Source organism: Oncorhynchus tshawytscha, linkage group LG09 (assembly GCF_018296145.1).
Source record: "Oncorhynchus tshawytscha isolate Ot180627B linkage group LG09, Otsh_v2.0, whole genome shotgun sequence".
NCBI lineage: Eukaryota > Metazoa > Chordata > Actinopteri > Salmoniformes > Salmonidae > Oncorhynchus > Oncorhynchus tshawytscha.
In genome coordinates, this window is record NC_056437.1 from 5,096,914 (window position 1) to 5,115,119 (window position 18,206).

General features: G+C 44.3%; 1 protein-coding gene across 1 annotated transcript in view; it reads left to right on the forward strand.

Moving 5' to 3' along the window:
- The window catches only part of dcc (DCC netrin 1 receptor), a 634,145-nt gene that overhangs the window by 240,321 nt on the left and 375,618 nt on the right, over positions 1 to 18,206 (forward strand). Inside the window, exon 3 of the mRNA XM_042326405.1 lies at positions 1,538 to 1,825. Within this exon, the coding sequence (XP_042182339.1) occupies positions 1,538 to 1,825 (288 nt within the window). The remainder of the gene's footprint in view (positions 1 to 1,537; positions 1,826 to 18,206) is intronic.

The following is an 18,206-nucleotide window of genomic DNA, read 5'->3' on the forward strand; positions in this document are numbered from 1 at the left end:
CCGTCCAATTGTTGCTATGCTCCTGTAACAAGATAGTTCAGTCTAATTGTTACTATACTCCTGTAACAAGATAGTTCAGTCTAATTGTTATTTTGCTCCTGTAACAAGATAGCTCAGTCTAATTGTTTTCTATACTCCTGTAACAAGATAGCTCAGTCTAATTGTTTTCTATACTCCTGTAACAAGATAGCTCAGTCTAATTGTTTTCTATACTCCTGTAACAAGATAGCTCAGTCTAATTGTTATTTTGCTCCTGTAACAAGATAGCTCAGTCTAATTGTTTTCTATACTCCTGTAACAAGATAGCTCAGTCTAATTGTTTTCTATACTCCTGTAACAAGATAGCTCAGTCTAATTGTTACTATACTCCTGTAACAAGATAGTTCAGTCTAATTGTTACTATACTCCCGTAACAAGATAGCTCAGTCTAATTGTTGATATGCTCCTGTAACAAGATAGCTCAGTCTAATTATATATAGGGAATAGGGTTCTATTGGGCTCTGGTCTAAAGTAGTGCACTATATAGGGAATAGTGTTCTATTGGGCTCTGGTCTAAAGTAGTGCACTACATAGGGAATAGGGTTCCATAGGGCTCTGGTCTAAAGTAGTGCACTGAATAGGGTTCTATAGGGCTCTGGTCTAAAGTAGTGCACTATATAGGGAATAGGGTTCTATAGGGCTCTGGTCTAAAGTAGTGCACTATATAGGGAATAGGGTTCCATTTGGGACATATTCCTTCATTTTTTAAAACTAACCTCTAACCTCCATCACCCAGAGCTGTCGTCCTCCTGTGATACAGAGAGGAGGATCTGACATTTCTGGACCTGTCTTCCTGACATCTGAAGTTCCCAAAGCTTCTGGGCAGAAGCAGGATTCTCTACTTGACAGTCTGTCGGGATGGAATGGAATGGAGTGCATTTAAATATTAGCCATTTTGCCACACAGTGAACATCCTAGTAAGATGAGGACTGATTGGACTAATTGGATTCAAATTATGTTTTTCTGACAACATGGTGGAAAGATGAGGAATGATTGGGCTAATTTATTTCCCACATTTTGTTCCTCATATCATTTTCCTGCACTGAGGAGAGAGAAGGAGAGGAATGGAAAATAATAATGTGATCAGTGGTTGGTTGTAACTCATCTGTCATCTACACTATACAGTACCCTCTCTCCACTCCTATCTCTCTCTCCACTCCTATCTCTCTCTTTTCTCCTCTCTCTTCTCTACTCTTAACTTTCTCCTCTCCTCTCCTCTCCTCTCCTCTCCTCTCCTCTCCTCTCCTCTCCTCTCCTCTCCTCTCCTCTCCTCTCCTCTCCTCTCCTCTCCTCTCCTCTCCTCTCTCCTCTCTCTCCTCCTCTCCTCTCCTCTCCTCTCCTCTCCCCTGTACTTTTTTCATATCAGTGATTGCTCCTAACAGCCCCTCTCTCTCTCTCTCTCTCTCTCTCTCTCTCTCTGTCCTTGGGTCCCCTGAAGCTACAGTAGTGGGTCCATACAGAGTCAGTATCTAATCCTTTGTATCCTCTCTCCCTTCAGGTCCGTTGAAGCTCGTGGTCCCTACAGAGTCAGTGTCCTCCTACCTGGGTGACACGGCCCTGCTGCGCTGTGAGGTGACTGGTGATCCCATGCCCGTGGTACGCTGGCAGAAGAACAGAGAGGACCTGCCACTCACCTTAACCCCAGAGAGCAGAGTGGTGGTACTGCCCTCCGGATCGCTCCAGGTTAGCAAGGTTCAACCACCAGACTCTGCCACCTACCGCTGCCTGGCAGACAACCCTGGCAGCGCCCGCACTGGCAGTGACGCAGACCTACGAGTGTTGCCAGGTACAATAACTCCTTCTCAACCTATCTTGACATAAATATTCTGCCCACAGAGGTAAATCAAACTAGCGAGCAAGCGCACACACGATTTGGTTCTGGGTTCTGAGATCAACTCCTAAAGTACTTGACAGTGAGGTGGTATTGGGACACTGGGTATTAATATAATATCATTTTGGATGAATCCTCTGTCCAGTGAGTACATCGTCTTGGTTTTGCTCTCAGATGGACACCATCTGAGGGTTTGTTATTAAAGCATTTCACAATATTGTCCATTTTCAAATCAAGAACCCAGAAACCGCCCAGCCCTCTATGGACTGTCTAACAACCTCCCTTATGGACTGTCTAACAACCTCCCTTATGTATTGTGTGATGTAGAAGCTGATCCTCTTATAACTTAATAAACCACTGTACTACAGCTCATGTAGGCCTTGTTTGACCTTATTTGAGTGTATGGCACCGTGTATGACTGACCTCCAGCATGATGAATATCCCTGATCTTGCCTGGGTATCCTGTAATTTAATCACTGTGGTTTATCCTCATTTGACCTTTATTAAAAGCCCAGTGTAAGAACATGACTGTCTTGTGTTTTACATACAGTGAGGGCAAAAAAGTATTTAGTCAGCCACCAATTGTGCAAGTTCTCCCACTTAAAAAGATGAGAGAGGCCTGTAATTTTCATCATAGGTACACTTCAACTATGACAGACAAAATGAGAGAAAAAAATCCAGAAAATCACATTGTAGGATTTTTAATGAATTTATTTGCAAATTATGGTGGGAAATAAGTATTTGGTCAATAACAAAAGTTTATCTCAATACTTTGTTATATACTATATACCCTTTTGTTGGCAATGACGGAGGTCAAACGTTTTCTGTAAGTCTTCACAAGGTTTTCACACACTGTTGCTGGTATTTTGGCCCATTCCTCCATGCAGACCTCCTCTAGAGTGGTGATGTTTTGGGGCTGTTGCTGGGCAACACGGACTTTCAACTCCCTCCAAAGATTTCCTATGGGGTTGAGATCTGGAGACTGACTAGGCTACTCCAGGACCTTGAAATGCTTCTTACGAAGCCACTCCTTCGTTGCCCGGGCGGTGTGTTTGGGATCATTGTCATGCTGAAAGACCCAGCCACCTTTCATCTTCAATGCCCTTGCTGATGGAAGGAGGTTATCACTCAAAATCTCATGATACATGGCCCCATTCATTCTTTCCTTTACACGGATCAGTCGTCCTGGTCCCTTTAGAGAAAAACAGCCCCAAAGCATGATGTTTCCACCCCCATGCTTCACAGTAGGTATGGTGTTCTTTGGATGCAACTCAACATTCTTTGTCCTCCAAACACGACGAGTTGAGTTTTTACCAAAAAGTTATATTTTGGTTTCATCTGACCATATGACATTCTCCCAATCTTCTTCTGGATCATCCAAATGCTCTCTAGCAAACTTCAGATGGGCCTGGACATGTACTGGCTTAAGCAGGGGGACACGACTGATGGTAGGCTTTGTTACTTTGGTCCCAGCTCTCTGCAGGTCATTCACTAGGTCCCCCCATGTGGTTCTGGGATTTTTGCTCACCGTTCTTGTGATCATTTTGACACCACGGGGTGAGATCTTGCATGGAGCCCCAGATCGAGGGAGATTATCAGTGGTCTTGCATGTCTTCCATTTCCTAATAATTGCTCCCACAGTTGATTTCTTCAAACCAAGCTGCTTACCTAGTGCGGATTCAGTCTTCCCAGCCTGGTGCAGGTCTACAATTTTGTTTCTGGTGTCCTTTGACAGCTCTTTGGTCTTGGCCATAGTGAAGTTTGGATTGTGACTGTTTGAGGTTGTGGACAGGTGTCTTTTATACTGATAACAAGTTCAAACAGGTGCCATTAATACAGGTAACGAGTGGAGGACAGAGGAGCCTCTTAAAGAAGAAGTTACAGGTCTGTGAGAGCCAGAAATCTTGCTTATTTGTAGGTGACCAAATACAAATTTTCCACCATAATTTGCAAATAAATTCATTTTTTTCTCATTTTGTCTGTCATAGTTGAAGTGTACCTATGATGAAAATTACAGGCCTCTCTCATCTTTTTAAGTGGGAGAACTTGCACAATTGGTGGCTGACTAAATACCTTTTTGCCCCACTGTATATTTCCACATTATAAAGTTGGAAAAATGCTGTGAAAATTATGATAATGCCCTTTTAGTGTAAAGGCTGTTTGAAAAGATTACCTGGAAATTTCAGCCTGTTTTGGTGACATCACCAGGCAGTAAATGAGTTAATAGACCAATAAGAAAGAGAGTTCCAAACCTCTCTGCCAATAACAGTTAGTTTTCTGTTTTCTCCTCCCCACTCAGACCACTCCCAGTCATTCCTAGCTAAATTCTTGCATGAGAAATTGCTCTTCGCTAAGAAGCAAATTTTTTATTTAAAAAAAATATTCATTTGAATTGAAAACAATCACTGTAAGCTACTTAATTGTTACCCAGATAATGATTTGATATTGAGATATAAACAGCTGCATTGGACCTTTAAATTGGTGTAGTCCAACAACAGCTTCAACTTCAACTTCTTCATCTTCTTGATCTTGTAAAGGTCTTTGCGTCTTTGTTTTTCTACACTTTACTGTCAAGATCAGGTCTGTTCTCTCTGGAGATCAAATCAAATCAAATTAGTCACATGTGCCGAATACAACAGGTGTAGTAGACCTTACAGTGAAATGCTGACTTACAAGCCTCTAACCAACAGTGCAGTTTTAAGAAACTATGGATAAGAGATAAAAGTAACAAGTAATTAAAGAGCAGCTGTAAAAATAACAATATACAGTGGGGAGAACAAGTATTCGATACACTGCAGATTTTGCAGGTTTTCCTACTTATAAAGGATGTAGAGGTCTGTAATTTTGATCATAGGTACACTTCAACTGTGAGAGACGGAATCTAAAACAAAAATCCAGAAAATCACATTGTATGGTTTTTAAATAATTAATTTGCATTTTATTGCATGACATTATTATTTGATACATCAGCAGAACTTAATATTTGGTACAGAAACCTTTGTTTGCAATTACAGAGATCATACATTTCCTGTAGTTCTTGACCAGGTTTGCACACACTGCAGCAGGGATTTTGGCCCACTCCTCCATACAGACCTTCTACAGATCCTTCAGGTTTCGGGGCTGTCACTGGGCAATACATGGCAATACATGGCCCCATCCATCCTCCCCTCAATACGCTGCAGTCGTCCTGTCCCATTTGCAGAAAAGCATCCCCAAAGAATGATGTTTCCACCTCCATGCTTCACGGTTGGAATGGTGTTCTTGGGGTTGTACTCATCCTTCTTCTTCCTCCAAACACGGCGGGTGGAGTTTAGACCAAAAAGCTCTATTTTTGTCTCATCAGACCACATGACCTTCTTCCATTCCTCCTCTGGATCATCCAGATGGTCATTGGCAAACTTCAGACAGGCCTGGACATGCGCTGGCTTGAGCAGGGGGACCTTGCGTGCACTGCAGGATTTTAATCCATGACGGCGTAGTGTGTAACTAATGGTTTTCTTTGAGACTGTGGTCCCAGCTCTCTTCAGGTCATTGACCAGGTCCTACCGTGTAGTTCTGGGCTGATCCCTCACCTTCCTCATGATCATTGATGCCCCATGAGGTGAGATCTTGCATGGAGCTCCAGACCGAGGGTGATTTACCATCATCTTGAACTTCTTCCATTTTCTAATAATTGCGCCAACAGTTGTTGCATTCTCACCAAGCTTCTTGCCTATTGTCCTGTAGCCCATCCCAGCCTTGTGCAGGTCTACAATTTTATCCCTGATGTCATTACACAGCTCTCTGGTCTTGGCCATTGTGGAGAGGTTGGAGTCTGTTTGAGTGAGTCTGTTGACAGGTGTCTTTTATACAGGTAACAAGTTCAAACAGGTGCAGTTAATACAGGTAATGAGTGGAGAACAGGTCTGTTAGAGCTGGAATTCTTACTGGTTGGTAGGTGATCAAATACTTATGTTGTGCAATAAAATGCAAATGAATTACTTAAAAATGATACAATGTGATTTTCTGGATTTTTGTTTTAGATTCCATCTTTCACAGTTGAAGTGTACCTATGATAAAAATTACAGACCTCTACATATTTGAAAGTAGGAATACCCTGCAAAATTGGCAGTGTATCAAATACTTGTTCTCCCCACTGTATATAGTGGGGTGCCGATACAGAGTCAGTGTGCGGGGGCACTGGTTAGTAGAGGTAGTGTGTACAGTTGAAGTCGGAAGTTTACATACACCTTAGCCAAATACATTTAAACTCAGTTTTTCACAATAGCTGACATTTAATCCTAGTAAATGTTCCCCGTCTTAGGTCAGTTAGGATCACCACTTTATTTAAAAAATGTGAAATGTCAGAATAATAGTAGAGAGAATTATTTATTTCAGCTTTTATTTCTTTCATCATATTCCCAGTGGGTCAGAGGTTTACATACACTCATATAGTATTTGGTAGCATTGCCTTTAAATTGTTTAACTTGGGTCAAATGTTTCGGGTAGCCTTCCACAAGCTTCCCACAATAAGTTGGATGAATTTTGGCCCATTCCTCCTGACAGAGCTGGTGTAACTGAGTCAGGTTTGTAGGCATCCTTGCTCGCACACGCCTTTTCAGTTCTGCCCACACATTTTCTACAGGATTGAAGTCAGGGCTTTGCGATGGCCACTCCAATACCTTGACTTTGTTGTCCTTTAGCCATTTGTCCACAACTTTGGAAGTATGCTTGGGGTCATTGTCCATTTGGAAGACCCATTTGCGACCAAGCTTTAACTTCCTGACTGATGTCTTGAGATGTTGCTTCAATATATCCACATCATTTTAAATTCCGCATGATGCCATCTATTTTGTGAAGAGCACCAGTCCCTCCTGCAGCAAAGCACCCCCACAACATGATGCTTCCCCCCCCCCGTGCTTCATGGTTGAGATGGAGTTCTTCGGCTTGCAAGCATCCCCCTTTTTCCTCCAAACACATTGATGGTCATTATGGCCAAACAGTTCTATTTTTGTTTCATCCGACCAGAGGACATTTCTCCTAAAAGTACGATCTTTGTCCCCATGTGCAGTTACAAACCGTATTCTGGCTTTTTTATGGCAGTTTTGGAGCAGTGGCTTCTTCCTTGCTGAGCGGCCTTTCAGGTTATGTCGATATAGGACTCGTTTTACTGTGGATATAGATACTTTTGTACCGGTTTCCTCCAGCATCTTCACAAGGTTCTTTGCTGTTGTTCTGGGATTGATTTGCACTTTTCGCACCAAAGTACGTTCATCTCTAGGAGACAGAACGCGTCTCCTTCCTGAGCGGTATGACGACTGCGTGGTCCCATGTTGTTTATACTTGCGTACTATTGTTTGTACAGATGAACGTGGTACCTTCAGGCGTTTGGAAATTGCTCCCAAGGATGAACCAGACTTGTGGAGGTCTAAAAAAAAATCTGAGGTCTTGGCTGATATATTTTGATTGTCACATGATGTCAAGCAAAGAGGCACTGGGTTTGAAGGTAGAAACACACCCACAGGTGCACCTCTAATTGACTCACATTTGGTCAATTAGCCTTTCAGAAGCTTCTAAAGCCATGACATCATTTTTGGGAATTTTCCAAGCTGTATGGCTTAGATCCCGCTAACGGGATTGATATGACAACAGCCAGTGAAAGTGCAGGGTGCCAAATTCAAATCAACAGAACTCTCATAATTAAAATTCCTCATACATAGAAGTATTTTACACCATTTTAAAGGTAATCTTGTTGTTAATCCCACCACAGTGTCCGATTTCAAAAAGGCTTTACGACGAAAGCACACCAAACGATTATGTTAGGTCTGCACCTAGTCACAGACATACACAGCCATTTTTCCAGCCAAAGAGAGGGTCACAAAAAGCTGAAATAGAGATAAAATTAATCATTAACCTTTGATGATCTTCATCAGATGACACTCAAATTACTTCATGTTACACAATACATGTATGGTTTGTTCGATAAAGTTCATATTTATATCCAAAAATCACATTGGCACGTTACGTTCAGTAATGTTTTGCTTCCAAAACATCTGGTGATTTTGCAGAGAGCCACATCAATTTACAGAAATAACATTGATAAAAGATACAAGTGTTATGCATGGCATTTTAGATTCACTTCTCCTTAATGCAACCGCTGTGTCAGATTTCAAAAAAGCTTTACCAAAAAAGCACACCAGCCAATAATCTGAGTGCAGTGCTCAGACAACAAAACAAGCCATACAGATATCCACCATGTTGTGGAGTCAACAGAAGTCAGAAATAGCATTATAAATATTCACTTACCTTTGATGATCTTCATCAGAATGCACTCCCAGGAATCCCAGTTCCACAATAAATGTTTGATTTGTTCGATCAAGTCCATAATTTATGTCCAAATACCTCCTTTTTGTTTGCGCGTTTAGTACACAATCCAAAATCACGACGCGCTGGCAAGTCCAGGCGAAAGTTCAGACTAAAAGTCATATTACAGTTCGTAGAAACATGTCAAACGAAGTATAGAATAAATCTTTAGGATGTTTTTATCATAAATCTTCAATAATGTTCCAACCGGAGGATTCCTTTGTCTGTAGAAATGCAATGGAACAGAGCTAACTCTCACGTGAGCATGCGTACATTTTTTTTAAGTGGGTCTAGGGTTTCTGGGATGATGGTGTTGATGTGAGCCATGACCAGCCTTTCAAAGCATTTCATGGCTACAGACGTGAGTGCTATGGGTCAGTAGTCATTTAGGCAGGTTACCTTAGTGTTCACAGGCACAGGCACTATGGTAGTCTGCTTGAAACATGTTGGTATTACAGACTCGGACAGGGAGAGGTTAAAAATGTCAGTGAAGACACTTGCTAGTTGGTCAGCTCGTGCTCGCAGTACACGTCCTGGTAATTCGTCTGGCCCTGCGGCCTTGTGAATGTTGCCCTGGCTAAAGGTCTTACTCACATTGACTGCAGAGAGCGTGATCACACAGTCTTCCAGTACAGCTGGTGCTCTCATGCATGTTTCAGTGTTATTTGCCTCGACGTGAGCATAGAAGTAGTTTAGCTCGTCCGGTAGGCTCGTGTCACTGGGCAGCTCTCGGCTGTGCTTCCCTTTATAGTCTGTAATGGTTTGCAGGAACACACTATTGGAATTGGAACACAATATTGGAATTGGAACACACTATTGGAATTGGAACACACATTTGGAATTGGAACACACTATTGGATTTGGAGCACACTATTGGAATTGGAACACATTATTGGAATTGGAACACACTATTGGAATTGGAACACACTATTGGAATTGGAACACACTATTGGAATTGGAACACAATATTGGAATTGGAACACACTATTGGAATTGGAACACACTATTGGATTTGGAACACACTATTGGATTTGGAACACACTAAAGAAACAACAACACGAAGAGTTATCTATCCAAAATGGAGATATATGGATAAACTGCTTCTCTAATCTTTTAGGCTCTGTAACAAAGAACAAACAGCAAAAAAATACACATGATCAAATACTAATAAAACACGACCAGAACACACTGGATTCACCAATTACATTGAATGAACAACAGGACAAAATGCAAACCCTCCAACCCAAAAAGGCCTGTGGTGTTGATGGTATCCTAAATGAAAAGATAAAATATACAGACTACAAAATTCCAATTGGCTATACTTAAACTTTTTAACATTCTCCTCAGCTCTGGCATCTTCCCCAATATTCGGAACAAAGGAATTCTGCAAAAATCCTTGGTGTACAACGTAAAACACCAAATAATGCATTCAGACTTTAACTAAAATAACATTTGAGACAGACAGACAGGCAGACAGGCAGACAGGCAGACAGGCAGGCAGGCAGGCAGGCAGGCAGGCAGGCAGGCAGACAGACAGACAGACAGACATATCTCTCTCCTGAGGTCTGTGACCTTTACCGCCAGAGACACAACATCACAGAGGGAGATGAAGTACTTCTGGGTTCTCCATAGAGTGGGTGGACATGTAAGACGTTTTGCCCGCTGGACCGTTTCCATGGTGATCAGTGATAACGATAGAATTGGGAAATAGAATACTTAATTTAAACAGCTCTCTATGGTAACAAACCCTAGCTGCTACCATTATCTATGGTAACAACCCCTAGCTGTTACCATTCTCCATGGTAACAAACCCTAGCTGCTACCATTCTCCATGGTAACAACCCCTAGCTGCTACCATTCTCCATGGTAACAACCCCTAGCTGCTACCATTCTCTATGGTAACAAACCCTAGCTGTTACCATTCTCCATGGTAACAACCCCTAGCTGCTACCATTCTCCAAACCCTAGCTGTTACCATTCTCCAAACCCCCTAGCTGCTACCATTCTCCATGGTAACAACCCCTAGCTGTTACCATTCTGCATGGTAACAAACCCTAGCTGCTACCATTCTCCATGGTAACAACCCCTAGCTGCTACCATTCTCCATGGTAACAACCCTAGCTGCTACCATTCTCTATGGTAACAAACTCTAGCTGCTACCATTCTCTATGGTAACAACCCCTAGCTGCTACCATTCTCCATGGTAACAACCCCTAGCTGCTACCATTCTCTATGGTAACAAACCCTAGCTGTTACCATTCTCCATGGTAACAACCCCTAGCTGTTACCATTCTCCATGGTAACAAACCCTAGCTGCTACCATTCTCCATGGTAACAACCCCTAGCTGTTACCATTCTCCATGGTAACAAACCCTAGCTGCTACCATTCTCCATGGTAACAACCCCTAGCTGTTACCATTCTGCATGGTAACAAACCCTAGCTGCTACCATTCTCCATGGTAACAACCCCTAGCTGCTACCATTCTCCATGGTAACAACCCTAGCTGCTACCATTCTCTATGGTAACAAACCCTAGCTGCTACCATTCTCTATGGTAACAACCCCTAGCTGCTACCATTCTCCATGGTAACAACCCCTAGCTGCTACCATTCTCTATGGTAACAAACCCTAGCTGTTACCATTCTCCATGGTAACAACCCCTAGCTGCTACCATTCTCCATGGTAACAACCCCTAGCTGTTACCATTCTCCATGGTAACAAACCCTAGCTGTTACCATTCTCCATGGTAACAACCCCTAGCTGTTATCATTCTCTACCCCTATTCTCCATGGTAACAAAGCTGCTACCATTCTCCATGGTAACAAACCCTAGCTGCTACCATTCTCCATGGTAACAACCCCTAGCTGTTACCATTCTCCATGGTAACAAACCCTAGCTGTCACCATTCTCCATGGTAACAACCCCTAGCTGTTATCATTCTCCATGGTAACAAACCCTAGCTGCTACCATTCTCCATGGTAACAAACCCTAGCTGCTACCATTCTCCATGGTAACAACCCCTAGCTGTTACCATTCTCCATGGTAACAACCCCTAGCTGTTACCATTACTGTTACCATTACTGCAGGTACCGCCAGCGGGAGGCTCTCACTGAGCATGTGCAAGAATCAATAGCTATTCCAAGCTACTGAGCGAGAAGGGAAGACGGTGCTCATCCAAATTCACATACCGGTTGACTAGGTAGACAATGTGTCCATGTGACGATCTCCTTTGATAGTTCAAGTTGTAATCAATGTCGGCGTGTTCCTCCCTATCAGAGATGGAATGGTGCGAGGTTAAGCGTCAGACGCGATCTGTTCCCGTCCTAAAGCATATGATCTCAGAATGCACAAGTTAGTTCCACCCTGTGTATTTGCAAATGGCAACCTATTCCCTAATGGGTCCCGGTCAAAAGGAGTGGACTATGTAGGAAATAGGGAGCCGTTTGGGACACAGGCTCAGTCTCCTCATAGGGAGCCATTTGGGACACAGGCTCAGTCTCCTCATAGGGAGCCATTTGGGACACAGTCTATCTGCCACCTCTACGCTCTAACCACTAGGTTACCTGCCACCTCTACACTCTAACCACTAGGCTACCCTGCCGCCTCTACACTCTGACCACTAGGCTACCTGCTAGATCTGCCTGATTCAACACCCGTGTCCACCAAGATGTTAAGAGATTTTAAGAAGGCAACCTGGGACTCAAACATCCGTTTAGGCTTTAATCATAGTTTTTAGGCTTTAATCATTGTTTTTTTTTTGCCTTTAATCAGTGTTTTTAGTCTTTAATCATTGTTTTTAGGCTTTAATCGTTGTTTTGGGGCTTTAATCATTGAAGAATTTATCTGAAAAATTACTCATGAGCTTAGTTGAACTGTTTAACCCCATTAGCACCTAGCCGGCAGATGCTGTAAGACGCAGACAACAGGCCACTGTGTTGTTTATTTATACAAGTGGTAGTGGGGTTGTTCATCAGGCAGCATTGTATAACAAAGATGTTGTTTTCAACCAACCGCCAAGTTTTCTGTTTTATATTAGTTCCTTCAATTGTTTTGGTGCTCCAGTGCCACACCATTTCAATCACCATCCCATTCACTATGGCATACAGGGAAATGTATGTTTATTCACTGCCAGGAGACATTGTATTCCCAATGCCATTCACAGTGAGTCATACTACTTGTTGTGGATCTTCACATTACAAGATAGTCGGGATGTCGGGAAGTTTACATACACTTAGGTTGGAGTCATTAAAACTTGTTTTTCAACCACTCCACAATTTTCTTGTTAACAAACTTTAGTTTTGGCAAGTCGGTTAGGACATCTACTATGTGCATGACAAGAGTTATTTTTCCAACAATTGTTAACAGACAGATTATTTCACTTATAATTCACTATCACAATTCCAGTGGGTCAGACGTTTACATACACTAAGTTGACTGTGCCTTTAAACAGCTGGGAGAATTCCAGAAAATGATGTCATGGCTTTAGAAGCTTCTGATAGGCTGATTGACATCATTTGAGTCAATTGGAGGTGTACCTGTGGATGTATTTCAAGGCCTACCTTCAAGTGCCTCTTTGCTTGTCATCATGGGAAGATCAAAAGTCTGGTTCATCCTTGGGAGCAATTTCCAAACACCTGAAGGTACCACGTTTATCTGTACAAACAATAGTACGCAAGTATAAACACCATAGGACCACAAAGCCGTCATACCGCTCAGGAAGTTCTGTCTCCTAGAGATGACCGTACTTTGGTGCAAAAAGTGCAAATCAATCCCAGAACAACAGCAAAGGACCTTGTGAAGATGCTGGAGGTAACGGGTACAAAAGTAGCTATATCCACAGTAAAACGAGTCCTATACCGACATAACCTGAAAGGCCGCTCAGCAAGGAAGAAGCCACTGCTCCAAAACTGCCATAAAAAAGCCAGAATACGGTTTGTAACTGCACATGGGGACAAAGATCGTACTTTTAGGAGAAATGTCCTCTGGTCGGATGAAACAAAAATAGAACTGTTTGGCCATAATGACCATCGTTATGTTTGGAGGAAAATGGGGGATGCTTGCAAGCTGAAGAACACCATCCCAACCATGAAGCACGGGGTTGGAAGCATCATGTTTTGGGGCATCATGTTTTAGATGGCATCGTGAGGCAGGAAAATGATGTGGACATATTGAAGCAACATCTCAAGACATCAGTCATGAAGTTAAAGCTTGGTTGCAAATGGGTCTTCCAAATGAACAATGACCCCAAGCATTCTTCCAAAGTTGTGGCAAAATGGCTAAAGGACGTCAAAGTCAAGGTATTGGAGTGGCCATCACAAAGCCCTGACCTCAAACCTATAGAAAATTTGTGGGTAGAACTGAAAAAGCGTGGAGGCCTACAAACCTGACTCAGTTACACCAGCTCTGTCAGGAGGAATGGGCCAAAATTCACCTAAATTATTGTGGGAAGCTTGTGGAAGGCTACCCGAAACATTTGACCCAAGTTAAACAATTTAAAGGCAATGCTACCAAATACTAATTGAGTGTATGTAAACTTCAGAATATGATGAAAGAAATTAAAGCTGAAATAAATCATTCTCTCTACTATTATTCTGACATTTCACATTCTTAAAATAAAGTGGTGATCCTAACTGACCTAAGACAGGGAATTTTCTCTAGGATTAAATGTCAGGAATTGTGAAAAACTGAGTTTAAATATATTTGGCTAAGGTAAACTTCCAACTTCAACTGTAGCTTTACGTTTAAGTAATGTATCAGACACTCTTATCCAGACTTACAGCAGCACGTAGAGTTAAGTGCCTTTGCTTAAAGGGACATCCACACATTTTACACCTTTGTCATCTCAGGGATTTGAACCGGAGACCTTTAGGTTACTAGCCAAACGTTCTAACTGCTAGGCATATTACAGTCATCCCTCACAAGATGCATATCTGTTGGCTAGGATGTGAATTATGGCAATCAGATGCTATCACAACTGTTCCTGTGAAAGACATCTATAGTCAAGCTTTGGTAAAATGTGACATGGATCTAATTCATCCAGTCAAACACACAGAAAAGTTATGCACAGACACGCGCACGCACGCCAACACAGGCACACACACACAGACATGCACACACACACGCACGCACACACACACACACACAGAGACATGCACACACGCACACACACACACACACACACAGACATGCACGCGCACACATGCCAACGCACGCACACACGCACACACACACACACACACACACAGACATGCACGCACACACACGCACACACACGCCAACGCACGCACACACACGACAATGCACACACACACACACACACAGACATGCACGCACACACGCACGCACACACACACACTTATGCACACACACATACACACACACACACACACACACACACACACACACTTGAGGACACACGCACACACTTATGCACACACACACACACACACACTTATGGACACACATACACACAATTATTCACATACATACACACACTTATAGACACACACACACACACATACACACACATATACATATGCACACACACACACACACACACACTTATGCACACACACACACGCGCACACACGCACACACACACACACACACACACACACACACTTAACTACCTCATCAGTTGCTTTTGAATGTGTATGAGGAAACAAAGGCTTTTGGAGGGCCATTTCAGTTCTATCTCACAGCCAACTGGAGCCCTGAACCCTCAGTCTACCTGACACACACACACACACACACACACACACACACACACACACACACACACACACACACACACACACACACACACACACACACACACACACACACACACACACACACACACACACACACAGACATACAGACATACAGACATACAGACACACACACACACACACACACACACACACACACACACACACACACACACACAGACACACACAGACACTCACCCTCCATCTCCCTGTCTGCCAGATAAACCACTGTTTAACTACATGGCCCTGCCTGCCTGCACTTTGTTGTTGGGAAAATACAATCAGGCCTGGATCTAAATTGCAGGTATTGAAGTGAGAACAATCACATTGAAGAATTCCCCCAGTGTAGTGGTGACTGGAGAAATCCCCCAGGTTAGTGGTGACTGGAGAAATCCCCCAGGTTAGTGGTGACTGAGAAATCCCCCAGGTTAGTGGTGATAGTGGTGACTGCAAAATCTCCCAGGTTAGTGGTGACTGTGGAAATCTCCCAGGTTAGTGGTGATTGTGGTGACTGGAGAAATCCCCCAGGTTAGTGGTGACTGGAGAAATCCCCCAGGTTAGTGGTGACTGGAGAAATCCCCCAGGTTAGTGGTGACTGGAGAAATCCCCCAGGTTAGTGGTGACTGGAGAAATCCCCAGGTTAGTGGTGACTGGAGAAATCCCCTGGAGAAATCCCCAGGTTAGTGGTGACTGGAGAAATTCCCCAGGTTAGTGGTGACTGGAGGAATCCCCCAGGTTAGTGGTGACTGGAGAAATCCCCCAGGTTAGTGGTGACTATGGAAATCTCCCAGGTTAGTGGGGATAGTGGTGACTGGAGAAATAGGTTAGTGGTGACTGGAGAAATCCCCCAGGTTAGTGGTGACTGGAGAAATCCCCCAGGTTAGTGGTGACTGAGAAATCCCCAGGTTAGTGGTGACTGGAGGAATCCCCAGGTTAGTGGTGACTGGAGAAATCCCCCAGGTTAGTGTTGACTGGAGAAATTCCCCAGGTTAGTGGTGACTGGAGAAATCCCCCAGGTTAGTGGTGACTGGAGAAATCCCCCAGGTTAGTGGTGACTGGAGGAATCCCCCAGGTTAGTGGTGATAGTGGTGACTGGAGAAATCCCCCAGGTTAGTGGTGACTGGAGAAATCCCCAGGTTAGTGGTGACTGGAGAAATCCCCCAGGTTAGTGGTGAATGGAGAAATCCCCAGGTTAGTGGTGACTGGAGAAATCCCCCAGGTTAGTGGTGACTGGAGAATTCCCCCAGGTTAGTGGTGACTGGAGAAATCCCCAGGTTAGTGGTGAATGGAGAAATCCCCCAGGTTAGTGGTGACTGGATAAATCCCCCAGGTTAGTGGTGATAGTGGTGACTGGAGAAATCCCCCAGGTTAGTGGTGACTGGAGAAATCCCCAGGTTAGTGGTGACTGGAGAAATCCCCCAGGTTAGTGGTGACTGGAGAAATCCCCAGGTTAGTGGTGACTGGAGAAATCCCCCAGGTTAGTGGTGACTGGAGAAATGGAGAAATCCCCCAGGTTAGTGGTGACTGGAGAAATCCCCCAGGTTAGTGGTGATAGTGGTGACTGGAGAAATCCCCCAGGTTAGTGGTGACTGGAGAAATCCCCCAGGTTAGTGGTGACTGGAGAAATCCCCCAGGTTAGTGGTGACTGGAGAAATCCCCCAGGTTAGTGGTGACTGGAGAAATCCCCCAGGTTAGTGGTGACTGGAGAAATCCCCCTGGAGGTTAGTGGTGACTGGAGAAATCCCCCCCCCAGGTTAGTGGTGACTGGAGAAATCCCCCAGGTTAGTGGTGACTGGAGAAATCCCCCAGGTTAGTGGTGACTGGAGAAATAGGTTAGTGGTGACTGGAGAAATCCCCCAGGTTAGTGGTGACTGGAGAAATCCCCCAGGTTAGTGCTGGAGAAATCCCCCAGGTTAGGTTAGTGGTGACTGGAGAAATCCCCAGGTTAGTGGTGACTGGAGAAATCCCCAGGTTAGTGGTGACTGGAGAAATCCCCAGGTTAGTGGTGAGTGGTGACTGGAGAAATCCCCCAGGTTAGTGGTGACTGGAGAAATCCCCCAGGTTAGTGGTGACTGGAGGAATCCCCCAGGTTAGTGGTGATAGTGGTGACTGGAGAAATCCCCCAGGTTAGTGGTGACTGGAGAAATCCCCAGGTTAGTGGTGACTGGAGAAATCCCCAGGTTAGTGGTGACTGGAGAAATCCCCCAGGTTAGTGGTGACTGGAGAAATCCCCCAGGTTAGTGGTGGAGAAATGGTTAGACTGGAGAAATCCCCCAGGTTAGTGGTGACTGGAGAAATCCCCAGGTTAGTGGTGACTGGAGAAATCCCCCAGGTTAGTGGTGACTGGATAAATCCCCAGGTTAGTGGTGATAGTGGTGACTGGAGAAATCCCCCAGGTTAGTGGTGACTGGAGAAATCCCCCAGGTTAGTGGTGACTGGAGAAATCCCCCAGGTTAGTGGTGACTGGAGAAATCCCCCAGGTTAGTGGTGACTGGAGAAATCCCCCAGGTTAGTGGTGACTGGAGAAATCCCCCAGGTTAGTGGTGACTGGAGAAATCCCCCAGGTTAGTGGTGACTGGAGAAATCCCCCAGGTTAGTGGTGATAGTGGTGACTGGAGAAATCCCCCAGGTTAGTGGTGACTGGAGAAATCCCCAGGTTAGTGGTGACTGGAGAAATCCCCAGGTTAGTGGTGACTGGAGAAATCCCCAGGTTAGTGGTGACTGGAGAAATCCCCAGGTTAGTGGTGACTGGAGAAATCCCCCAGGTTAGTGGTGACTGGAGAAATCCCCAGGTTAGTGGTGATAGTGGTGACTGGAGAAATCCCCCAGGTTAGTGGTGACTGGAGAAATCCCCCAGGTTAGTGGTGACTGGAGAAATCCCCAGGTTAGTGGTGACTGGAGAAATCCCCCAGGTTAGTGGTGAGAAATCCCCAGGTGTGAGAAATCCCCCAGGTTAGTGGTGACTGGAGAAATCCCCCAGGTTAGTGGTGACTGGAGAAATCCCCAGGTTAGTGGTGACTGGAGAAATCCCCCAGGTTAGTGGTGACTGGAGAAATCCCCCAGGTTAGTGGTGACTGGACTGAAATCCCCCAGGTTAGTGGTGACTGGAGAAATCCCCCAGGTTAGTGGTGACTGGAGTGGTGACTGGAGAAATCCCCCAGGTTAGTGGTGACTGGAGAAATCCCCCAGGTTAGTGGTGACTGGAGAAATCCCCAGGTTAGTGGTGACTGGAGAAATCCCCCAGG